This window comes from Stomoxys calcitrans, chromosome 2 (assembly GCF_963082655.1).
Source record: "Stomoxys calcitrans chromosome 2, idStoCalc2.1, whole genome shotgun sequence".
Lineage (NCBI taxonomy): Eukaryota > Metazoa > Arthropoda > Insecta > Diptera > Muscidae > Stomoxys > Stomoxys calcitrans.
In genome coordinates this window covers 2,342,602-2,369,734 of record NC_081553.1, presented here as the reverse complement: position 1 = coordinate 2,369,734, position 27,133 = coordinate 2,342,602, and the positions used below count along the sequence as shown (strand labels likewise).

Sequence of the window (27,133 nt, the reverse complement as noted above, 5' to 3'; positions counted from 1 at the left end):
ATTTAGTGTCTGATCTTAGAGTTTAAATCATTATCAATATAATTATTCGTTATGAATTGGTTTTCTGCTTGTTTTTAAGTTTTTTTTAATTTTATTATTTTACTGTTTGTTGTTGGTTTTGTTGTTTCTTTTATATTATAATAAAATAATGATTCACAATTAGTTCGGGAGTAGTAATTATTCAGCAGCAACCGGACTTGGTATTCTCCACTGGACGCCCTTGATCGATTTTAACTTTGCTGGTATTTTCGGTGGCGCTGGAAGGTGGTCCAACGCGATTCTTAATCTCTGCGGCCATTGTCATGAAGGCCTGCTCCACATTGGTGGCGCTTTTGGCTGATGTTTCAAGGAATGGAATGCCCAATTGATTTGCATACTCCTGCAATGAACATAAAATAAGTGAAATATTCAATAATCGAGTTATAATAAACAATAAATAAACACGCAATAATAATGTACAAATTTGTTCTCGTGTTTAATTCCTCAAAATTTTACAGATGTAAAAAATATACTCGTGTCGATTGAAGCAAAACAAAAAGCTATTTGTAGAAGTGCAAACCCAGTTGCTCAAATGGCTTACTAATATAGTCAAAAGTAATAAATCCTAAATCCATATAAGTACCGTAGTCCGTTTTTAAAGGTCATTTGGCTTGCAAATGTGCATGAACATTTCGATTTCAAAAATGTAAGAAAAATAGTATCTAATAGAGCGGAATGCGTTACTCAAGTTCAAAGTTACCCAAGAAAAAAGGCATAGAAAGTGCTAAAAATAAAAACAAGTAAAAGCGTGCTAAGTTCGGCCGGGCCGAATATTATATGCCCTCCACCATGGATCGCATTTGTCAAGTTCTTTGCCCGGTATCTCTTTATAGGCAAACAAAGGATAACGGATAATATTTTCCATGCAATTAAAGCAATATCAGGCCATACTTGGCTTGGATGGGGAAGATTAGGGAGACCGGTTTATGTTCAATGTTTACCAGAAAAATTATCTAGCAAAATTGACTGCACACCGTTCCGCATCTGATTGCGTTTTTTTATACCCTCCACCATAGGATGGGGGTGTACTAATTTTGTCATTCCGTTTGTAACACATCGAAATAATGATCTGAGACCCATCAAAATGTGTATATTATTGACCGTCTTGACATTCCTAGCCGATTTAGCCCTGACCGTCCGTCCGCCCGTCTGTCTGTCGAAAGCACTCTAACTTTTGAAGGAGTAACGCTTAGTGCTTTAAATTTGGCATAAATACTTCTTTTTGGTGCAGGTCAGCTGGGATTGTTAATAGGCCAATCGGTCCCTATTTTGGTATAGCTGCCATAAAAACTGATATCGGATCTTAACTCTTTGAGCCTCTAAAGCGAGCAATTCTTATCCGACTTTGCACCAAGTGTTTTTTTTAGACTTCCAACAACTGTCCCAAGTATGGTTCAAATTGGTTCATAACATGACATAGCTCCCACATAATCCGATCTCGGATCTTGACTTCGTGACCCTTTTGTGTTTTGGTTTGACCATTAACAACTGTTCCAAGTATGGCCCAAATCAGTTCACAACCTGATATAGACCGATCTCCCGATTGTACTTCTTGAGCCTCTGGAGCGATCGATTCTTATCCGATTTGGCTGAAATTTCGCACAACTACTTCTTGTATGACCTTTAACACACGTGTTATATATGGCCAGAATAGGCTAAAATTTTGCACAATAAATTCCACTTTGGTCTCCAACAGCCAAACCAAGTATGGCCCTAATCGGTTCATAATTTGGTTTATCTTTTGGCACCGTTTGGAGTAAGATTAAACGAAATGCATTGACATATCCTAAGCGAAATTTTCGTTACCGATACCGTTACTGAAAATTTCGTTTGCAGGTACGCAGTTCAAATGAAATTTTGTCTGCGTAAACAGGATGACATAATAGCCATCGGAGAATTTTTGCCTGCAACTACAAACGAAAATGTATGTTTTTGAGAGCTTCATGATACATTTCAGTTCATATGTGCTTTATTAGCCAAAAATTATTAAAAATCGGCCAAAATGATAAATAGATATTTGTATAGACTATACTACACAGTTACTTCCCATAAATGTCCTGGCACCAACCGAAAATTTCGCTAGAGATGCATACTCAGCTCTAATGGAAAAATTGCAAGTAAAAAACACCACATATGTTTGAACCTTAACTGTGGGGTTTACTAGAATATGCAGGGGGTGCACCTGATATGTTGTTATGGTAGTTGTAGCAGTGTGTTGTACACTGAGGCGGCAGCTCTTGCCGATGATCGGGTCCCCATCGGGTCAATTCGTTACGTACAACCGGCTGCCATAGGATAGAAAGGAAAACATTTGATCATAAAAGTTTACATTTTTGAATATGTTAATATGTTTCCATGATGCGTTTCCCATAAAAAGGGCGATGAGGACTATGATTGAGGATTGGCTTTGTAATCCTCTTATTTCATATCAACTATCCCTACAAATTTGGCTTTTACATCTTTCTTGGAGAATTAGTCCAATGTTAAGTGGCGAATTTTTGCGGAGGCACGAAAAAAGCCAAATCGGTCATAAGAAAAGTTAGAAGGGAAGCGAATATCTTACTCTTTGAAGACAATAAAAGCACAAAGCAATTATGGGCGTTGTTAAATTCCAATAGACTTGGCAGTTGCAAGTCGTGTTATTGTGTTTTAAATGTGGAGAATTTGGGTACGACATTTAATAGAAACCAGTTGGACTCCCAAAGTTCCCTCAGGAAATATGACTATAATGGTTTTGCTTTTCAACGTGTGGGATTGTGGGAGTCGGATGAGGCTTTTTTTGGCCATTAAATCTAATGCACAATCTTGTTAGATATATTTTGTTATCGTCTTTTTTCTTCCCGTTTGGAAATAAGCCAAAATAGTGCCCGTTGCACAAACTCAGTATTGTCACGCTTTAAAGGAGTTCCGTTCGATTTCTACTTAATCAACTTTTTCAAAGATTATCGAGCATGTTATTAAGTGTCAAATGTCTATGTGGATTAAGTACAGCCTCTTTTTTGTTGGGTTTGGGTGTATGTATGGGTGGGTCACGGGTTTGCCTTTACATTTGGAAAAGGCATTTGACATAGTGGATTATGGCCTTTTGCTTTGTAAATCAAAGTTCGTTTATAAGTTTTCGACCAATGCATCTTACAAAGCATAGCACCGTTTATTTAAATGCATAGCACAGCCTATTTGATTTATTTAGAATTAAATGGTGACCAATAATCGATTTTAAGAAATATTTCTTGTATAAAAGCGGAAACTTAATTTTTGGATGGCATCCTCTACAAAGGTCGATATGGCGGTAGCGCCCCAAATATAGGCAATCCGCTTCATTTTCATGATAATTTTACTAGGATTTGTAAAGATAAATATATTGGCCCCGTTAACGTACCATTAATTTAAGGCAAGCTCTCCTTGCTTTCATTTATCTGCCACCTTTTTAAGTCTTTTTTAAATTATAAAAAAAAGAGAAATATAACGTTCGATAAACACAATATGCACTAATGGGTAAAGTTGTTGAAATGACAGTCTCTATTTTTCTTGTTAATGAGCTTAATTTTTGTCATTCTACCAACACAAATCTGTTCGTTCTTCCAAGGGTAGATAATTCCCCTTATACCGGTTGGCAATGCCGAAATTTTTAACAAAATGGTATTAACATTTTTGTTATTACATAAATCGAATTTAATCGTCAAATTTGACGAAAACGATCGATATATAAGTTAATTGCATTCTAAACTTCATCGCGCCTGTATATCGAATGAGTATGGAACCTACTTTTATTTAATTTTTTTATTTATAACAATATTTTTCTATTATCAAACTGTCGAATAAGTTACAGAATACCATGAATTGTGAAATTCGACTTCGACTACGACTGCCTTCGACAACGGGAATAAGGGTGAATGTTTTGACTAGTACCCTTTTGAAATCGTTGCAAGTTAGTACAAAAAGTTGCCTAGGGATTCAAAAAAGTTGTTTTTCAACTAGATCTTTGCCAAATCGTCCTCGTCTACTCTTTCAGCGCTTCTAATTTTTGTGTCAAATCGTCAACAACTTTCTATGTTATATAGCCTTACGGATTAACTTTTTATCATACGTGTTATTGTAATTTTTTATTTAATTTTTTTCAATTTTTTTGGCTTTATTATTAGTTCCGAGGCATGGGTACTTGTGAAAGCAGACAAGACAGTGCTTGTGGTATTTATAAGAAAGATTCTTCGCAAAATTTGTGGACCAGTATGCATTGATGGAGAGTATTAAAATATAAAGGTTGCGTTGGCTAGGTCATGTTGTCAGAATGAATGAAAAGCTCCAGCGAAGAAGTCTTTTGAAGGCGATCACGACGGTACCCCCCCAAATATAGGCAATCCGCTTCGCATTGCATGAATGAAATTAACAAAATGATCAAATGTTTTCCTTTTTACTGCCGCCTCAATGTACAATACACAGCTACAACAACATTCTGATATGTAATTGTGTAAAATATTGGCTATTTTAGATTGTATGCCATGGAAATCATAATGTATTACATGATTATAAAGATCCTGCATTAACATAGAGAAAAAAAGAGGTCCGAGAACCTTAAGGAACACATCTATTGAGAAACTGTGCCCTGAAAAAACTTTGATTGGATCCCGAGATTCAAGTATGAATGAATGAGTCGAACGTAAGTCCATTCAAACTTGAATCCAATCTATCTACTGCAATAAATGGTGCATTTTTACCAGATTTTGACGAAATGTGGTTAATATATATTAATCCGAGGTAGTAGCCCCTTCACTTTCGTGCCAAGTATGATACAGAAAGGTGTTGCATCTCAATTTTTTTTTTTAAATACTCTTAAAAGATGTTTACCTTCACATAAGTTAGATACCGGGTAGGTGGAGGTAGAGGGTAGATCTATTGGTAGAAGGTAGATCTATTGTACATGTTTTAGAGCGTGAGGTTCGGCGCTACAAGAGAGAGAACCTCTAGATCAAGCGGCATATCAAGCGGATCTACACAACATTCATGCAGACACGGTAGCAGATGTGGTTAATAGCTACAGGGTGAATGTAGTAGAAATATTATTCTCTTTGTTTCAGTCGTTGTTGAGACAACAACGAATGAACATGCGCAGGGGTATAGGCATCGTTTTTATGCTATTTTTATTCTAAAACAACGATATTTATTAAATAAACGATTTGAAGGTATGAACAAGTTCTTAAGTTTTCTTATTTTATGTTTATTTTTGCAAAACACCAATCATTAGTATAAAATAGAATAGAAGAAATTTTAATGAAATTTTCTCTAAAAAGCGAAAATTTTTATGAAACTTTCTCTAATGACAAAATCTCAGTGAATTTTTTCTAAAGACAAAATTTCAATGAAATTTTATCTTAAGACAAAATTTCTTTCAAATGTGCTTGCTTATATTCCTTACAAGAAAATATTGATGAAGTTTTTTAAAATTTGTTTTTTGAAATCTTGTCAGTCTAATAGAATTCAATAACACTTTTTTAACATAATTTTTATTTAATTTTCTTTAAAGATAAAATTTGCTTTGAAGAAAAAGGTTTGATATAATCGATAATCATGAGAAGCTAAGTGTTTTTATTGAGCTCCGTGAAAAATTAATTAAATATTAAAATAAAGTAGTGTATCGTATTCCGATCTACGAAATTTTTGCGCTGCTGTCATCTGCCTAATAAGCTAATTGCATCTCGTACTTGGATACCACATTTATTTCGTGGTTTTTTGCTCCCGTCGATCTGCGCTCTTGTTGTTGTTGCTGTGTGTTGCCTAGTTTTCCCGGCATTTCATTTGATTTGTTTTGCCATTGTTCGCCTTTGAATCATGGTTCCTGCACCTGTTAAACATGCTATTCCTAAAAGCTGGAAGTGTCCTGTTTGTGGTAAAATCATCACTCGTGGTGTTTACAGCATTGGGTGTTCTGGCTGCCCCCCTTTTTTTTTCACACTAAGTGCGTCAATATTTCTAGTAATGAAATAAAAACAAACAAGTCGTTGCAGTTCACCTGTAAGAAGTGCATTGGTGATAAAGTCAATTCTGCGCGTTCCAGTTGTGTTGCTAACTCCACCGTTTTTAGGGGTGCATTACCCAATAGCAGTCAATTTGCTAAAGATAGTGCCGGTGATGCGCGTTCCAGTGGTGTCGGTAATTCCAGCGTTTTGGGGACAACATCATTCAATAGCAGTCAATCTAATTCTGTTGACGCCGTGCATTCTCAGAGTGGTACGCTTGGTCTCCTTACTGGTTTGCAGAGTATACGTGTTGACCCATCTGAGCAAGCAGCAGATGATCGTCTTAGTTGTATTCGTGGGCTTTTTGATGACTTTGTTGAGTCCATGAAACAAAAATTTGATTAGCAGATGCAGAAATGTTTGCAGGATTTTCAAACAATGGTGGATGGTGTTGTTGCTTCCTTTCGAAGTGAGTTTATTGCTTCAATTCAGAAAGTCAAATCGGATGTTCTTGTTTGTCAGCAAAATATTGCCAATGTTGATGCTAGGCTGTGTGAGAGGATACGGCAATTGGAGCAGTTTAATTTGGTTCAGCAAAGACGTCTCAATCGCGCGGATATTCTTATAAGTGGCATGCCGAGATCAATTACAACTCTGCGTGAGCCAGTGATACAGATTGCCCGCTTGTGCGGAGTGCAGGTTGCCCCCAGTGATATTAATCATTGCTGTTATATTTCCGGTGGTAGGATGGTGCTGGTCAAGTTCAATTCCGTTCATACCAGGTATTTGATTATGGCGAACTATTCTAGGCTTAACTCGATCAGACTAAACGATGTAATTGGTGGCGAGGTTGATTCCCGTGTGTATTTAAATGATCATCTTACCGCACCTGCCTCTAACCTTGTTTTTAAATGCCGTAAGCTGCGGTCACAAAAGCGAATATTGAAATACGTCTTAATTAATGGAGATATTCCCAAGGTGTGCCTTACGTTTCTGAATGGTGACGTTAAAACAGTGAGTGCGACTGAATGTGATCAATTATTTGGAAGTGCTGAGTCAAGCAACGCTAATGGAGATGTGGCTAGCACCGTTACCAATGGATCCCGTGCGTACTAGCCTTTTATTTTTATTATTTTGTATTTTTTTTTTTTTTTTGTATTAGCAATTAATTTTTCATTGAGCCCTTATAGCGTCATTAGTTATGAATACTTGCAACTTAGGTAATATTACGTGCGATAATTCGTTTTTTCGCTCCTCATTGTGTGCTTATAGTAATAATTTAAGTGTAGGGCATTTTAATTGCCGCAGTTTTAACCTCTCTGAGAGGTCATCTAAAATTAACGAAATAAGAAATGTTGTTGTTGACAGTTTGTTAAGTGTAGTAGGTGTTTCCGAAACTTGGCTAAAACCAAGTATACCGTCTAGTCGATTTGAAATTTCGGGATATTCTTGTTGCAGAAATGATCGTCCATGTGTGAGAGGTGGGGGCGTTGCTTTGTTTGTCTCTAAGTCTATTAAGTACAAAGTTGTTTATAGTGGTAGTCAATATGGGATTGTTGAATGTTTGTTGGTAGAACTTTTACTTGGTTCTAGAAATGTTCTTGTTGGTGTTGTATATCTTCCGCGGGGAAATTTTCGGGCATTTGAAAGTGAAGTTGCTGATGTTTTGGTGAGATACTCTGACGTCATAATTTTGGGAGATTTCAATAATAATCTTTTTGATCTGTCGTCTTCTTATAGTGTGCGCGAAAGTTGTAGGCGGCTTAATGTTTCAATTGTCCACAACTCTATACCTACTCATTTTAGTGCTGTACATAATTCTACTTCTTTACTCGACTTTGTTCTTGTAAGTGATCGTAGTTGTGTCTGTATTTCTAACCAGGTTGTTTGTCCCAGTATATCGGATCATGCGTTTATTTTCGTGTCCCTTAACGTTTCAGTCCTTAATGTTTTGCAGTTCTTTGAATATGTTGATTATAATGCTTTGAGTTGTGATGATTTGCAGGAAATTGTTTCGTCTACTGATTTTTCCGCTTTGTATTCCACTAGTGACGTTGATTTTCAATGTAGTAGTTTTAGTAGCTGTCTTGGGTCTATCCATAATGCGTTTCCTATAAAAAAAAGGGTGATAAGGGCTAGGAGTGAGGATTGGTTTAGCAATCCCCTCATTTCATATCATCTATCGCTTCGAGATTTGGCTTTTAAATCTTTCTTGGAGAATAGATCCAATGTTAAGTGGCGAATTTATTGTAGAGCCAGGAATAAAGCCAAATCTGTTATAAGAAAGGTTAGAAGGGAAGCGAATGTACTGCAGTTTGAGGGCAATAAAAGCACAAAGCAGTTATGGTCGTTGTTAAAATCCAATGGACTTGGCAGTTGCAAGTCGTATGATTGTGATTTGAATGTGGAGGATTTGAATACGACCTTTAATAAAAACCAATTGGACTCCCAAAGTAGTTCTCTCGGGGAGTATGACTATAGTGGTTTTGCTTTTCAACGGGTGGAGTTGTGGGAGTTGGATAAGGCTTTTTCTGCCATTAAGTCCAATGCAGCAGGTGTAGATGGTTTCTCATTAAAATTTCTTAAGAAAGTCTATCCTCTTGTGTCTTGTCATCTGTTACATCTTGTAAATTCTATTTTGTTAACTTCTTCTTTTCCGTCCGATTGGAAATTAGCCAAAATAGTGCCCGTTGGGAAAAAACAGTCTTGTCACGCTCTGAAGGAGTTCCGTCCGATTTCTATTTTACCTATTTGTTCTAAGATTGTCGAGCATGTTATTAAATGTCAAATGTCTGGCTATTTGGAAAGTAATCGTTTTATTTGTGATGCCCAGTGTGGATTTAGGCGAGGTAGAAGTACAGCCTCATTGTTATTGGGTTTGACAGATTCTATCCGGTCAAACATGGGTGGATCACGATTTTGCGTGCTATTGTCTTTAGATTTGGAAAAGGCATTTGACAGAGTGGATTTTGGCCTTCTTCTTAGTAAATTAAAGTCCGTTTATAAGTTTTCGACCAGTGCATGTACATTGTTATGCTCGTATCTTACAGGTAGGAGCCAGTTTGTTTGTGTTGATGGTAAATGTAGCAGTGTTCTTTCTGTAAGAAGCGGTGTTCCTCAGGGTTCAGTATTAGGTCCACTTCTTTTTGTGTTATTTGTCAATGATGTTTTTTCTCGTCTGGATTGTTGGTGCACTCCATTTGCATATGCTGATGACATCCAATTGCTTTTTAAGGGTGATAACCGATTTTTGAATGTTTTTCAGACGAAAATTAATTTTGCGATGGAGTCGTTACGTGAGTGGATGGCGGAGAATAGGTTCAGTGTTAACGCTTCTAAAACTAAAGCCCTTTTTTATCTTCGGGCTGTCACAATCATGTTAGTGTTAGATATAATAATGTAGATATTGAATTTGTGCAAAGCATTGATTGTCTTGGTGTTCAGCTGGATGACAGGCTTCGGTTTGATCGGCACGTTAGTTCCGTGGTGTCTAAGGTTAACTTTTCTTTAAGAAGCCTGTATACCACGAGTTTATATTTACCGCTCTTTGTGAGGGAGCGTTTGGCGCATGCATTAGTTTTGCCGGCCATTTTATATTGTCTGGAGGTGTACTCCAGTGCGTCGCAAGGGAGCATGCATCGTATTCAGGTCGCTTTTAACAATATGATTCGTTTTGTTTACGGTGTAGGTCGTCGTGTTCATATAACTCCCTATGTGTGTCGTTTTCTCGGTTGTGATTTCCCGTCGTATGTTAATTATCGTTTGCTTTTGTTTCTCTTTAAGTTATTGAAATGTCGGTCTCCAATTTTTCTTGTTAATGAATTTAATTTTTGTCATTCTACCAGAACTAATCAGTTGGTTCTTCCGAGGGTAGATAATTTTTTGAGTAGTACTTTTTTTGTAAGGGTTGCACGTTTGTACAACTCCTTGCCTACGGATTTAAAGAATTTCAGTTTGTCAACAAGATCTTTATCAAATCGTCTTCGTCTACACTTTCAGCGCTTTTAATTTTTGTGTCAAATTGCCAACAACTTTAACGGAATGTTTTTATCGTGTGTATTATTGCTCTTTTATTTATAATTCTTGATAATTTGTTTTCAAAGCCAAAAGTATTATTGTGATTTTTTTTTTTTGTATATTTTGGTTTAAGTATTACTTTTTTTATTATGCTTTAATCATTTTTTTTAATTTATTACGTTGATCTTTTTTGAGTAGGATTTTTTTTTAATCAGTTGCTGCTTATAATTTTTAGTAATTTGTTTTTTATTTGTTATTTAGTTTTATCTAGATTCAGAAAGTGTTAAATAGGTTAAATATTTGTTTCCATTTTCTAAGTTTTTGAGTTTTTTATTTTTAATTGAGTAGTTTTTTAACTTATGTTAGAAAAAGTACGTCTTATGCATAGTGTGATTATTTATAGGCCTGATGGCTTCGCATTGCATGAAATGAAATAAATAAATAAAATAAATAAATAAAATAAAATAATTTCTCTTAGTTTCCTCTATAGGCCAAACTCCAAAGAAATATTTTCAAAAAACACAATTTCAATGAAATAGAAGAGAAAAGTATCACAAATAAATATGTGAACCCGGTTATTATGGCAAAAAAAAGGTTTATCAAAAACCTGAAAAATGGGAATTTTTAAGAAACAGTTTAATATATTCAGCTCAAAAAACCGAAACCAACATTTTGAAAAACCGAATTAATCACCCTAGTATTTCACAAATACATTCACATATTTTATCGAGCTAAAAGGAAATGCTGGAGCATTTCCCATCATTTCTTTCTTTTCCACCCTGATAATTTCAATCGTATTTATTTATTTGCTCAAATGTTGCCCAAGCCCTAAGACCTTTTTTGACTAATGTTAATGTTTTCCTGTTTCAATTAAACACTAGCTTAAAAAAAAATGAAAAATTGAAAATTTGACGACGAAGTCAAAAATTGAATTGAAAAATTACGCCAATTTAGGATTTGAAGAAATAATAATTATTTTCTAGTGCATAATACGCATTAGTTATCATATCCAATTGGGTTTTAAACATTCAATATTACCGGTAGGGCTGTTTATATTCAAATCTTTGTGGCAAATTTTTGCTCTCTTGTCTGAATAGAGATTTGGATTAATTAATACTAAAACTTACCGCAGCTGTGGTATGATCAACCACTTTCTTAGTCGTTAAATCGCTCTTATTGCCCACCAATAGTTTGTTGACATTCTCACATGCATATCGCTCGATTTCTTCCAGCCATTGTTTGACATTATTAAATGATTCTTGATCCGTACAATCGTACACCACAATAATACCATGAGCGCCTCTATAGTAAGATGATGTTATAGTGCGGAAACGCTCTTGGCCGGCAGTATCCCACTAAAAGCCAAAACAGAAAATATAAACATTTGAGATATGCATAAAGAATCATCGCCCTTGTGTTGTCTTCTACTTACGATTTGCAATTTTATAGTTTTACCATCTAATTCAATGGTTCTGATTTTCTGTGAGAAAGAAGAACAGTTTATATGTTTATTTAATCTGCAAATAGTGACAGTACGATTCACTTACGAAATCGACACCAATTGTGCTAATATAACTTTCTGTGTATGTGTCATCGGCAAATCTAAGCAAAAGACAGGACTTGCCCACGCCGGAATCTCCAATCAGAAGCAATTTGAAGAGATAGTCACTGTGAAAATATAGAAACAATATGTGTTTTATGCAGTCATATTCCAACACAGAGATAGTAGTCTAATATAAATAAATAATAAAAATGCTCATTTAGCCGCTTCAGTTGTGTGACATTTTTTTGGCGACTATTCAGCGACCCCTATATGTTTAAATATGAAAAATTATGAGTCAAAGTATTAGCGATAAGCGACAATATTCCTTGGAAAGAATATGGACGAAGTTATGCTTTGTTTCAATTGTTATAATGCTTATTAAAGCTTTTCATTCAACAGAGCCATTTTGCAGTATAATTGCATAACATTCGTTTTGACAATACGAATAGACAAAATATAAACACTTACTATATATCTAAAGCACGTAACGATGACTTCATCTGACAACAATTTCATGATGACAGTTACAAAAAGACTAGTGCAGAATGCAAATGCACAAACAACAACAACAACAAATGTACAAAAACAACAATGTGTTAATCTACGTATTCCCATATCACACGTATTGAATTGTTGACCAAATTCAAATACAAAACCCGGGTTTCAAACTATCCGGAAATTTTTTTTTAACCAATGTATATCATCCGATTTAAAAAAAGGAGTACATAGTCAACTTAACCACAAAACATAAATTTCGCAGCAAAAGCTAAAGCTTGATTATCTTAAAGAGTGTTTATATGCACTCATTGATATGGGAGAAATATCCCCTGTATCCAATGTTCATGGGAAATTTAGTTGTTTGTTTATATGATAAAAATGTTGATATCACTATTCCAACGACTGTTATATATTACCAATTTTGTTAAAGCTTATGATGTGCTTCGAAAGTTCAGTCTTTAGTGGCAGTCCGCAATCGGACTCGCATAGACATTTTAATCCATTGAGACAACACAAGAACAGGAGAAGTGAAGAAGATGCCTTCTAGTTCCTATCGTTAAACCAGGCCGATTGCTGGATGTTCACATACGCTAAGAACCCCAAGGAGAACTTGTTTCTCCTTGGAGTTCTTAGCCACATAACCACTGTATTTCTTCAAATGGCTTTTAGAATTTGAGTTTTAATTTGAAATTACCATTTGTCATTTATGACTGGTACTAAACCCATCTTTTTCACGATTACGTTTTTCAAATACTACAAAAACAACAATGATAAAAATAAAAATTTTATTACATTATTACCATAGGTAATCGCGAAAAGCGAATGCAGTACCAGCCTTTAGACGTCATTTGTTTAATGTGTGCGTGATAATTCAGTGGGACGATACAACTCTAAAATTCCTTAATATTTAGTCAGCTGGGCTGGATACGCAACCCTTAATTTAATTCTACCATGAGTTGTTACTTCAATACTTCGAAAAACTTTAATTCTTGAAAGTTTATGTATAAAAACGATGACAGCATAGACATCATATTTTTCCACAAAGGATGATATATTCAATATAGTCAAATTTAATATTTTCAAGAAGCATTTCTAACAAGCATTTTTAATAGCCCAACTAGGGAATGAGATCATGTAATGAAACCGCCTACAGCCACAGCGAACCCCAATATTTATTTCCAATGGAATGAGCCCCATCTGTAGTATAAGAGGGAATAACAACTTCTTTGTAGAGAAGTTTTTGCATGGTTGCCAAATGGTACAGTACCTCACAAATTTCGCCACAATTTGGCTGCAATTGTGACTCAAAAATTGCCTTCCTTCTTTCTTAATTTGCAGTTTTTCATTTGAAAACCAGAAGTGCCCCTATTATTTCGCACACGTTAAATTTTGATAGTATGATTGAAATGGCAAACAAAAAAATACAAAGCAAATCTTCCTTCACCATGCTATTTGAGTTTTACTTCTCCTTGTGATGTTTATGGGGCCCAAGGCCAGGCCCCAAAAGTCTTTACAAAAAATCAACCGCTCACCCCAATAACCAGGGAGGCCTGGGATACAAACGCTGTCCCCACGGAATGGAAAAAGGGGATCATGGTCACAATCCCAAAGTAGGGTAACTTCATTCAGTATAAGAACTAGAGGGGAATTACATTGCTAAACGCAACAAATAAAGAGATGGAAAGACTTCTTCTGCAGCGTATTTCGCCTGCGCTTTACAACATTTTGAGGAAGGAACAGGCAGGTTTTCGGCCAGGACGTTCTTGTGCCGACCACATTAACACCCTGCGCATAATCATTGAACAATCTGCGGAACTTTCTACACACCTATACCTTTTATTTATCGACTTCGAGCGTCCTTTTGACACAGTTTCGATGTGCATCCCTGCCAAAGTTGGCCTGAGAATAAGCATACAAAGGCCAAATTGATGAGGATACTAACATCAAATATGATACCGCTCACTATAAACGACCATATCATGGAAGACGTTGACAACTTCCATCTTTGTATCAAAATAACAAAGGACGGATGACGGACGGAAAGCTAGAAGCGTTTTTCTTAAACTCAACAAAGTTTGGAGATGCGGTGACATCTCACATAATACGAATGTCAGGATCTTCAACAGTAGTATGAAATCTATTTTATTATATGAATGAACTTGAAGCTTGACACAAGCGACTACACGTAAAATCCAAGTTTTCGTAAATCGCTGCCTACAATAAATTCTTCGAATTTTCTGGCCAAACCATATTTCTAACAAACACTTTCCCTGTCATGTTGAAATCCGGAAGAGAAAAGGGACTTGGTGGGGTCATATCCTACGCCGACCGCACGATCATAAAGCAAGTGGAGCCCAAAAAACACATGGATCCGCTGTACTTAGAGAGAGTTGGAATCAATCCATATATCCTGGAATCAAGCCAAGGCTTTGGCAAACGATAGAACTCGATGGAGAGAGCTTATTGGTGCCCTATTTTCACACTGAATAGTTAACTATTGGCCATATTTTATTGTAATATATTTAATATATTTACTTCAATTGTAAATAAAGGACATATATATGTATAAAGTAGTCAAATTCTTAGTTCGTCATATGTGGACGAATAATGTTCTTTAATACATTATGAAAAAGAAATAAATTAGACGTATAAAAATCATATAAGTCCCATTAATTCGGTTCGAAAAGATTAAAAATAGTTCTTCAAATAGTAATCGAACTTTGCACATTTTTACAATCAGATTTTAATTACCCTCGGTTCGGATTTCATTGAAATTGTAACTACGATAAAATGGTTTGTTCAATAGAGTAATGAAACAACATCCAGCAAACAATGGCATAATGCAATAGAAGAAAAACAACCTAACTAGCCATACACAAAGAGAGAAAATGATTACATTTTAAACGCAAATGAAGGAAGACAAAGAAAACACAACATCTGAACAAGTTACGAGGAGACGAAGAATAGTCGACATAAACCCAAATGAAAGAGAAATGACTGAATCCAAACAATTTACAAAGCATTGGCATTTGATACAGAGGCCAAAATTTGCGATGGCCTTTATTAGGTTGTTATTAGTGATTGGTAGTTTTTAATATAAAGTTTTGGATTCTTCTGTATAAGCTCTCATAAATATTTTTGAAATAATATAATGTATATTGTACCTATGTGATTGTACTCAATTTCAGACACCATATAGGTAGTACATAAATAATTTCAAAATTTAATTGCACAAAAATTCTTTGTGCGTGCTCACGACACTAATCAAGACTCACGAGAAAATCCCGATTTACGAGACACTCACTAGAAATTCACGAGTCCCGAAACGTCCACGATGCATGAGACGCTCGCGAGAAAATTTTAGTGTAAAAAATACTCTATTTATATGATCAAGAAGTTCAAGCGGAAGATCGGTTATATAGCATATTTATCTAAATGTGGACCGGTTTTGATCTATTTGGCAGGGTTTCAAGTGTGTAATATCACACTATGTACTATTTTTGTACAATATCGGGATTTAAAAGATCCATTGATATAGAAAGTAGTTTTTTTCAAATTTTGAAAAAATTTTCATTTTTAGAGAAAAAGTCAGAAAATAGGCACTTTGGTATTTTCAAAGCTAAAAATTGGGAAAATGACGACAAATCGGCAGCCCTGTTTTTTTTTTAATAATTACTTGACAACTTTGAATTGAATTGTGAACACTAATCATCATAAAAAAATTACTACCGAAATTCGGAGTTGATACCGCGACTTAAAGAGCATTAACTTTATTTTTTTTTTTTAGCTTCTAAATGGGTTCGTCCATAAGCAAAACATCCGTTGTTGGTCAAGTGAGATTGGTATCCCCTCCTATTGCTGGCAACAATTGTGAGGCACTATGCCATGTAAAAACTTTTCCTCAAATAGGTGTCGTACTACGTCCTGCCGTTCGGACTCAGCTATTAAAAGGAGGCCCCTATCATTGAGATTAAACTTGTATCGGACAGCACTCATTGATATGTGAGAAGATTGCCCTGATCCTCAATCGAATTTGGATGGGCAAGTTTGCATTCCACATTTATTTTAAGACTAGTACTGACTTCGCCTTTTCGCCCGAATTGCTGTCAAGTCATTCCGTAAAAATGGTACTGAATTCTATAAGCGAAATAATAGCGGCATGTCTCTGGGCCAATACAAATTTCACTTCTAATTAATTATCAATGTTCACGAAAAGGGGGGATAGAATATAGTCCGTCGGACTTCGCAAAAATTTAATAGGCATTTTCGCTGCGAATGAATTCAGTACTAGGCTTATATTCATAGGCATTTTCGCTGCAAATGAAGTCAGTAACGAAACCTAATGCGGTGCAGCAACATGTCGCTTTATGCAATTCTTTTGCATAAAGCTTCCGATTATTAAGCGATCATCATTTTTATACAAAAGGGATAGAAAAGTCGTAAAAGAATTTAGACGCATGCAAAACACAGAAAATATCATTTACTTCATGTTAAAATGTTCTTTCAACCATGAGTCGTGATTAATATCGTGAGTCGTAAATGCCTCGTGACTCGTGAGCGTGAGTACGATTTTTGTACCTTAAGTGCTCATGAGTCCACATAAAAAGTCGTGCTTAAGCATGCGTGAGAAAATTATTTTCATAGTGCGCGTGAGTGAAAAATCACTCACGTGCACATCTCTGTATAACAGCGTAGGGCCTATCGTCAAAAATTACACACAGCAATAGATGTTGTCCCAAGATGGGCCCAAATTTATATTTCCTATGCTCAACATTCCAACATAGCTAACCAAAGGCCCTTTAAAAGGGGGGCTCCATACCTGTTCTACGCGCCTCATAGAAAGCACATATACAAGTACAAAAAGACGTAAGCAAGTGACTCATCCGCCCCTTATTAAAGTTACTTTTTTTCCCATTCATTGTCGACTGACAAAGGTTATAAAGAAATGACTGAATGCACTTTGGAAAAAGTCGATCAATCGAATGAAACTAGCATATTTGAAACAAGTTCTTATGCGAGGGACCACTTCCAGGTAGATGCATTTTGACCCCCCTGCAAAGTGACCGTCATATTTTGGTTCTGCACACTTCAACGCTTGATTTGGAAAAAGGGAGTGGGCCGATAACTCAGCCCAAAGGCACCTCATGTACATCACACATTCACCAACATGAATAAATGACGTCGCAAAATACTCTACATATTTTTCATATTCGTCGTGCAAGAAGAATGGAACAGCCCAGCCGAACAATGGATTGATCCAATTATTAATCGCCGTGTGACATTTATCACATTCACATCGCATTTGACTTTCTTCACTTACTATTCGGGATTTACAGCTGACATTGTTATGTTTTTGTGTGGAATTGGCTGGAACGTTTATTCAGAAACTTTTAAAACCACCGAGATGTGCACAAAAATATTTTTTCTTAAGAGTTCTCGTCGCACAGTATTTGACGTATTTTCCTTCCTTTCTTTCTTTGCTCACACACATACAATACTTGCAAATCACTATTGTCACCGTTTGACGTGGACAAAAAGAATTGTTTTCCGTCAAAGTAAGAAAATATATGAAATCTAAAGGAGACGCTATTTAGAGCAAATGTTACAATATTTTTATGAGAAGAGTTTTTGCCTATTTGAATTGGCAATTTGTATATATTTTAACACGTAATATTATCAAAAAGTCTGTTTTCGAGCAAAAAATTCTTCCAACAAAAGATGGCGACTTTCGACTAATCGATTAATAGAAATTTTTACACTTAATCGAATGGCAGCTAAATCGAATAGTAGCAAAAAGTCGATAAGAAAGCACCATTTTAATTTTATCGGTTTTAATCGTTTACTTCTCAGGGCATATATTCTCCAGATGAATGCATTAGGCATGTTTTATTTGCACTAAACTGATATATGCTGTGTTTTATTTTAGTACTGTATAGTGCAAATCACGATTAATCGTTTCTTAGTATCTGTTATTGCATGTTATCAATAATTTACCAGTAGAACTTTGGAATGATATTTATCCAGAACATCTGACTTGCACTGGATAGGACTATAATAATACAGCAATATATATGTCTGGAGGAAAACGCTGTCCCCAATAAGTTTGCCCGAAGTCGTCGCTGTTTGTTGAATGTATTATTTAGTCCTAAGCAAACCCATGAATTACACCCGAATTTAAATAAAATAAATGTGAATTGGTGAATTAATAAAGGGTGATTTTTTTGAGGTTAGGATTTTCATGCATTAGTATTTGACAGATCACGTGGGATTTCAGACATGGTGTCAAAGAGAAAGATGCTCAGTATGCTTTGACATTTCATCATGAATAGACTTACTTACCAAAATCAGTGTTCGGTTCGAAATGTGTTCATTTCTTGAGTAAAATAAACACGATCGCCAAATTTCTAATTGTAACTAAGTGTTTGTTAGTGTAAGTGATCTTGCTCACATGTGTTTACTTGGGGTAGAAAAAATATTATTTGTGGATGCATAAATAAAAAACTATTTGTATAAAAATATAAATAAATGTACTTCTAAAATAAATCAAAAATAAATGTTTATTTCATAACAAGCTATTGTAATAAATCTGTACGAAGTAATAACGATTGTGCAGAGGTTCAGCTGCTACCAGGTAGTTTGCCGCAAACAGCTGAGTACAATTTTTTTTTTCACGAAGTGCACTATCTTTCAATAAGTTTTAGTTGTGTGTGTTTACTGTATTTAAGAACCATAACACACACAAAGAAAAATGGCGCGAACTAGTAACATACACAAAATCAGAGTTGCACTAATCACTGATTTTGACAGATAGTGCACTCAATATTTTGTTGTTGGGCAACTGCCACTACCTGTAAATGAATATATCTTGCTTGCGAAAATATTTGTTATTACTTCGGTTTTTCACAATCAGTTTCATATATTATCAAACTAATTTGTTTAACAGTCATTAAAAAAAGCAATTTACTAAGAACAAATGAATTTGTTCTTGTCACAAGCATCTGGGATATAATAAGCACTCAATTTTAAACATAAAAATATTCCCTATTTTTTTAAACAATAAAGAAATTCTGGGGAATACTAGAAACAATGTGTGATGATGTAATAAGAAAACTTGTTACAATTTAAATTTTAAAATAACTGTAATTAAACTAATGGAGCCTTAAAACTAATAAACCCCAACTGCAACAATATCCCCTTAAGCTTGTTCGTCCCGAATAGGCAGTTCCTGTTCCATATGAGGTTCCAACCAGTTTCATTTTTGACCTTAAGCTGAGTATTCTGTTCAGATTTTCAAGCGGAATGTCAAACTCCATATAAAAAAACGTCGGCGAAACGTTGGTTACAAATAAGCGGAAAAGTAGTACTCTGTTTATAGTGAGAAAAATTGGAAAAAAATTAAAGTAGCAACACTTGAAACCATTGCCGAATACATTTTTTATGTTTTATTGGTTTCAAAAACATTCAATAGATGTCAAATTCCGCTCGCGGAACAATTAAAAATTTCCGCCACTATTCCAAAAGCAGAATAGAATACCAACCCTTAGACATCCGTTCTTGATCTATGATTTTGTAGGTGCCTTTCCAATGTGTTTACAATTTCGGACACAAACCCTTCTTGCGTTGTGGGATAAACAATGGGATAAAGCCTCCACTATTTGCATAACTCCTTTCCAAATAAAATCTTGGCCTGCGTCTGAGATGTTGAATCGTGTACCGCAGATCCATATAACAAACATTTCGGTATGTGCACATCCCAGTCTTTCTGGCAGTTATCTATCACTTTCCTTAGGTGTTCTTCCAAGGTGCGATTGAACCTTTCCACCATGCCGTCGAATTGCTGATGTAGAGGCGTTGTTCCGGGTTTCCTGATTCCATATGCGTCACACATTTCTTTAAAAATTGCAGATTCAAATATCTGCCCTGATCGGAATGAATCTGATGGGACACCGTAGCGACATATCAAATTTTTGCTGAAAACATCCACAATTGTCTTTTCCTCTTGATTTGGGATAGCATAAAAATCTGACTATTACCTGATACAGTCCATAACCACTAAGACATAACGGTTTCCTGAGTCGCTAATTGGAAATGGTTCAGCCACGTCCATAGCTATCCTTTCAAACGGGGCACCCGAATTATACTGTAGCATGTGACCTCGACTTTTTTGTGTTGGACCTTTAGCCTTTTTACACCTTTCGCAATTGGATACCCATTTGGCAGAGGATTTCTGGCATCCAACCCATTAGAATTGTTGTTTCACCATTGGGCTGTTTTGTGTTTTCCAAGGTATCCTCCGCTTGGGCTATCATGGAACTTTGCTAATACCCTTAATTTGGAATTGAAACTATTACGATAATAAGATTTCGGTTGGTCTTTCCATTTTTGGTACAGACACCCATTCATGACAAACAGTCTGTCCCATTTAGCTCAATATGATTTCAGAAGAGGGCTTTCTGGTGCAATTTCCTTTCGGGTTGGTCGTTTGTCTTCTTCCTTCGCCAGAATTATATTGTCCAGGATGGGATCTTTCGCTTTTATACTGCCTAATCCTCATCAGATTCGATTCTCAGTAGCCTGATATTCACGATGTTTTTCTTAGATTCAGACTTTGTGCAATGCCAGCATTTCCGTATTTGCCTAACTTTCTATGCTCTATGCTGAAATCGTAGCTTTGAAGCCACTCTATCCAGCGAGCCAGTTGAGCTTCCAGATTCTTGAACTGAAGCAACCATTGGAAAGCTGAATAGTCAGCCCTTAGCAGAAAGTACTGGGCATATAGGTACTTGTGGTAGTGTTTTATGACTTCTACAACTGTCAGCAACTCTCTTCACGTTACACAGTAATTCGGGCCTAGATACCGTACTCTGCAGCCGTACGTTATCTAAGCCCGATTACCTTTTCTTGACCGTTGGCTTTCTCCGATAAAACACCTCTGATACCATATGCGCTAGCTTCCGTATCCAAAACAAATTTCTCGCCAGTGGCAGGGTATGCCAAAAGAGGTAAGATAGTAGTTCTTACAGTTTCTGGAATGATTCCTCTTGAGCATCGCTCCACTGAAACTGTTGGCCTTTTTGTGTCAATTTTAGTAAGCTGGCAGGTTCGCTATCGAACAAATAGTCAGTGCAGACACCAAGAAAGCTGCGTAGTTCATGTAGGTTACGGGGACGCGGCCAATCTCTCTCGCCGTAACATGATGTCCCAGATATTTTACCTCTTGCTGGAAAAAGTTGCACTTTTTCGCATTTAGTCTGAGGCCAGTAGCTGATAGTTGCTGGAGAACATATTTCAAGTTCTTAAGATGCTCGTCGAAGGTCAAACATGACCTCCAGTGTAGCCGTAGAATTGCCAGAGACCGTCATTAAAGACAAATGCAGTTCTATCTTTTACTTTTTTTGCAATCTCTACCTGCCAGTAACTACTCTGCAATCAAAGGGTGGATAACCATTTTGTCCCGGTTAGGGTGTCTAGTGTGTCATCAATTCTTTGGAGTGGATAGCCGTCCTTTTTGGTGACATCGCTGAGCTTTCTATAATCCACACAGAAACGAGTGCCTCTATTTTTCTTTTTATCCAGTACCACTGGGGAGCACCATGGACTCGATGATGGTTCTATTACACCGCTCTCTTCCATTTCACATACTAGCCTCTAGACCTTGTCGCTTTTTGCACTTCTTGGAGCCTGTTTTATCGCACTTGCTTCTGCGGTATTTATTTCATGTTTTACTGTGTTTTACATATTCCATCTTTTTGTGTTAATTTCAATAAAAAATTGCCAATAAATTCGTTTTAGAGAGCTTAGTTTGTGTGAGAATTTAAAATTGCGCCAGAAATATACAAAGAAAAAAAATAAAAATCGGTTTCAATCACAAAATTAATTGATCCTATTAATTTTTTAATTGAAACTGTTTCTATCACAAAAATGATAACATCAATAACCGCTTTTTAAAAACTAATTGAAAAAATTGTTCTATTAAAATTTTCAATTAATTTTTTAATTGATCCAATTAAAAAAATAGTTGAAATGATTTGAAACTCCGATGAAGGATTCCATAGGGTTAGTCCGGCACATGGTATTGCTTAAGATTTGTTGAAATGTGTAGGGAAAACATTGCCATTAATTGAATTAACTTAAGCACCATATTTGGAAATTTTTAAGATTCGATTAAAAAAAATTATTGAACTAATTATTTTTTTAATTTTTTAATTGAAAATTAAAAAAAAGATATTGATAAAAAATTTTAATTAATTTTTTAATTGAAAATGGCAAACATTTTCAATCACGAGTGTAGTTGAAAAAAAATCTTATTCAATTAAAAAATGATTGAATCAATTATTTTTGTATTGCCGCAGAAAAAAGTCTGTCATTACAATAAAACACGTGCATTGGGAAAAAGTACAGCTAATGGACAGAGTTGTCGAGCGTGGTTAATGTTGTTATTGTACCATAGATGCGTTTCCGCAATTAATACGATTCAAATGCAACATACTAACGCACGGCCCTTGAAGCCATCACACCTAATATGGTTGAAAAGTCTTCTAACCAAAGACGAAACACGTCCCATAGTGGCTGGTGTGTGTTGCTATCTTCGGCTTTCCTTTTCCATTTGCAATTTCCGGTAATTAAGCTCGTCTCGAAAGAGAAACAAAAAAAATTATTGTAAAATTTAATGACTTTGCCCTAACAGGCAAAAAAAAACTTGAAAAATGAAAGGATTCGGCAGAGCCCGGCCGGGATTCGAGCCTGGGCACACGGAGCAACAGCGAGGGCCGTTGTCGTTGTCTGGCGTTCGAAGCCATCAACTTCCAACAGATGCACAGAATCATGTGTACTATAGAAGTAGTGCAATTGCCATAGAAAAAAAGTCTGTCATTACACAAAAACACATGCATTAGGAAAAATTACAGCTAATGGACAAGATCGAAAGAGAAACAAACAAAAAATTGTAAAATTTTATTATCTTCGCCCTAACAAGCAAAAAAACCGAGAAATTATTTTTTATTTGAAAACTATTTTATTTTCAATTAAATTTTAAATTGATAATTTTTTGCCGATTTTTTTCTGTGTACACAGTAAAAAGATATCAAGAAAAAATGTTTCCAATTAAAAAAATTAATTGAACCAATGATTTTTTAATTGAATCCGGATTTTTTTTCCATAACTATCGCGATTGAAATTTTATGAATTTTCAATTAAAAATTAATTGATTCAATGAATTTTTTAATTGAGTCTGAACTTTTTCCAATTACACCAAACAATGTATCACGCAAATATTTTCAATTAAAAATTTAATTGGAAATAAAAATCGTTTCATTAAAAAATAATTGAAGCTATCAGTTTTTAATTGAATCCAGATTTTTTTTTCAATTACGATCGTGATTGAAATTCTGGCAATTTTCAATTATAAAATTAATTGATTCTAATGATTCTCAATTCTTTCGCCAAGAGGTTTCCGATCGGAGACCTGAGACAACACTTGAGGTCGAGTGCGAGACACTGCTGCCAGCGACGCAGTCTTGGAATGACGGAACCCTAGTTTTGCCATCTGGGAGATCATATTACACGGATGGATCAAAGCTTGAGGACAGAGTGGGCTTGGGGGTCTATAAAGAGAACCCAGGGACTGAGATCTATTTAAGACTACCTGAGCAGGCGGAGATCCGGGGGGTCACGGAATGCGTAAGGTGGTGTGGTGCTAACGCTAAGACGTTGAGTATGAACATCTATACGGATAATAAAATGGCCATAAGGGCAATAACAACCAGGACGGTAACGTCACGAACAGTCTTGCAGTGTAAGAAGAAATCTAACGTATTCTCTGAGTATGAGCACAGTCCGCATCGTTTGGGTGTCGGGCCATAACGGAATCAGGGGGAATGGAAGATAACACGATTTGGCTGTGAAGGCCAGAGGACTACCTTCAAAAAACTTGGTTTACTGAAAGGAAGTAAGAAGGATGTCAGTATAGCTTTTGGTATCATAACCGGACACATAGGACTAGGGGCTCACTTATGCAAAATCGGTGCCGCAAGTGTTAGCATGTGTAGGGCATGTGGTAAAGATGACGAGATGTTGGAGCATTTCCTATGTCATTACTCGGCTTTCGCGGCTAAAAGACACCGGTACTTTGGTGGGGACACAATACCAGATATGAACCAACTTAGGGGAGTGGTATGGAAAACAATTAAGGATTTCGTAAGTAGCAGGGAATTCCAAACTTAAAATTTTTCTTTTTGAGAATACTTTTTAATTTTTTGAGACCAAAAGAAGCTTAGGCTTATGTGTATGTCCATAGTGGCATGGGGCGGATTAATATCCACTCCCTCTTTTCAACCTAACCTAACTTAGTGATATGGGCAGTAACTTCTTTCATTCATTAAAAAAAAACACCAGCACTGTAATGGCAGTCTGTTTTTGAAAAAGTCTAGCCGCTCAAAATGTTGAAAAAATACTTCCTATATATAGAAGATAGGACTCACCCACTGACATTCGACTACCTTTTTAAATTTCAAGACGCAATTCTAATCTTATTAATGATCAAAATATACAAAATAATGGCATACCAGCTTCTTTATCATCAAATTCTATGTAAATGTTTTTCTGTTGGGTTTACTTTCCGAATTCATGTTATTTATAAAGTTAATGCCTACTCGCTACATCTTTTTTTTATAATTCGGAAAACAATTGATTGATATTACCATTACCATCGTGATTGAAGCAGTTTCAATTAAAAAATTAATTGCATCAATTAATTTCCTGATTGAAACCGATTTTTATTTTTTTCCGTGTGGGTAGCGTTTTGTTTTGTTGCCTATTTGCCGTATAAATTTGTTCAAAATAATAATCCGAGTTATAAGGTGAGGTAGTGGGCAGCATTCTGTTTCCCTTTGCATATTTTAAGAAATATGAAACAATGATTAATAAAACTACCGACTAAAAAACTTGATAAATTGTTCTCTTATCAAACAATTCAAATGTTTTCTCTCTCAGAAAAGATCTGTCTTTCATTGTCGAATCCGATAAGCAGTAGAATGGAATATTTCGTAAAAAATTTCATATGCAGTGGGAAAATGCGCACTGTATCGTTTTGGAATAAAACACAGATTCAATATTGGAGAATGCATTATCATTTATTTATAATACATCATCATATACATTCATATTTGATTTATTTAACAATATCAATAGTTTATAATATTTGAACGATGCTTAAATCTCTTTGCGTGTGTATCCATTCTACTACACATCTTAATATAGCGAAAACTTTTGGTAAGTTATACTTTCACAAATAACCGAACAATACAGGGCGAATAAAATTACAAACTAAAACAAAGATTCGAAAATGGCTTTTGTCTTTAGCAAAATTCTCAAGGAAAATATTTTTATATGCATATGGGTTAAATTGCGAGATTTCCGTGCAAAATCCAGAACACATAATACGAAAACCCATAATGGAATGATAACTACACTACAAGAATTGTGATGGATCCCTTCCCTTACTCCAGAGAATTCAGTGTCAAGAGTTGTTTAAGAACTTTGGTTTGGGAAGTTTCTCGTATCTCGCCGGCGAGGAACATTTCATCGACCACCGTATATACTTTGTAGAAATTAAACACTAAGTCCAGTTCGCACACATTGTGGAAATATTCATTGAGTACTTCGACAAAATTGTGAATAGCTTCCAAGTAGCACAGGTTGTTGTCGTTCACATCGACACATATGCAAAAGTAGAGACCCGCATATCGGCGGTACACGATTTTAAAATTACGAAACTGTAAAGACAAAAAATATACCAATTGGCAAAGTGTCAACTCAAATTCCTGATATTGGAGTACATCGACCCACGAACCTCTACGAAATTTGTGTGTTTAGCATCCCTCACAGTCACCACTGCGTGCACTTCCTCAATGAGTTTTTGCTTTTCATCGTCATCAAAATTCATGTACCACTTGGCTAGACGAGTTTTGCCTGCTCTGTTTTGGATCAGAATGAAGCGTATCTGTTAGAAAAAATGACACAATTCTTTAAAATACTGAGTTTATTGTTTAAAAATGGGCGTTTTTACCATTTTTTCGATTTAGCTGAACTGCAAAATACAAAATAAAATTGATATCTGATATCTGCTACGAAAGACGAAAGAAGGTATAGACAACGAAAGGAAATTGACAGAATGATATGTTCGTCTTATTACCATAGATGTCGCTGTTAGAGCATATATATGGTCTGTTCGCGTACTTTTCCAGTAAGTAAGGCCCGGTGGCAAACACATACAGGACCGTTCCGATTTCCGCGGAAATTTGCGAATACAAAACGTAATAAAATTGTGCGATGTATAGCTTGATTCTCCGGTTTTCGTGCGATTTTCATTTCATTTACTTTACATTTCGTTGGCAACACTTAAGCAGCTGTAGCATAAATTAGTTAAATTGTTTGCCTAATTTCATACGTCATACGTATATGTGTGTCAATTACTTTTTATTTGCAAAGAGCGTGTGTCGAATGATAGCTGTTGTTGTTGTTGTAGCAGTGTGTTGTACACCGAGACGGCAGCCCTTGCCGTTGGAGGATTCCATCGGGTCAATCCGGTACGTACAACCGGCTGCCATGGGATTGTCGAATGATAGCAATCCCCTATGGTGAGATGTAAAAATGATGGGGTTGCTTTTTACACTGGTGAGAAAATAATTTGTCAAAAATCAAAAGTAAACAAGATATGCGCGCCACGTAATAATACAGAAAATAATAATTATTTCCGTAATGAATATTTTTCAAAAATTTTTTTCACAAAACGTTGCAATATGAAGATATTTTAGGTCTTGCTTTGGTAATTTGGAAAAGAGGAAAACACAACGAGTACGACAAATAATGTTATTTTAAAGTTTCGTACATGGAACCATATTCACGAACCATTACTTCACGAAAAATTAAGCAAATACAAATTTGCTTCTGTTTTTTCTATTGTTTATATGGCGGCGCCATCATTATTGTTCCATTATTGTTAAATAGCTACCTTTTAGAATTCCGTTCCCAATGATAATAAACAATAATTTTACTTATTTTATGTCAAATAAGTCGTTTAAAT

At 35.7% G+C, this 27,133-nt stretch overlaps 2 protein-coding genes across 2 annotated transcripts; both read right to left on the bottom strand.

Moving 5' to 3' along the window:
* Window positions 1–56: 56 nt before the first annotated feature.
* LOC106083486 (ras-related protein Rab-1A) lies at window positions 57–17,784 on the bottom strand. The gene is made up of 5 exons (XM_059362201.1): window positions 17,372–17,784; window positions 11,558–11,678; window positions 11,443–11,490; window positions 11,138–11,365; window positions 57–379 (listed from the first exon to the last, which is right to left on the bottom strand). Exons 1-5 carry the CDS (start codon window positions 17,392–17,394, stop codon window positions 182–184), a joined length of 618 nt encoding a protein of 205 aa, XP_059218184.1. The 5' UTR covers window positions 17,395–17,784; the 3' UTR covers window positions 57–181.
* Window positions 17,785–25,160: 7,376 nt separating this feature from the next.
* LOC106083501 (AP-2 complex subunit sigma) lies at window positions 25,161–26,215 on the bottom strand. Its single transcript, XM_013246578.1, has 3 exons — window positions 26,117–26,215; window positions 25,901–26,050; window positions 25,161–25,823 (listed from the first exon to the last, which is right to left on the bottom strand). The coding sequence occupies exons 1-3, from the start codon at window positions 26,117–26,119 to the stop codon at window positions 25,548–25,550; spliced, it is 429 nt and encodes a 142-aa protein (XP_013102032.1). The 5' UTR covers window positions 26,120–26,215; the 3' UTR covers window positions 25,161–25,547.
* Between the last annotated feature and the right edge of the window lie 918 nt (window positions 26,216–27,133).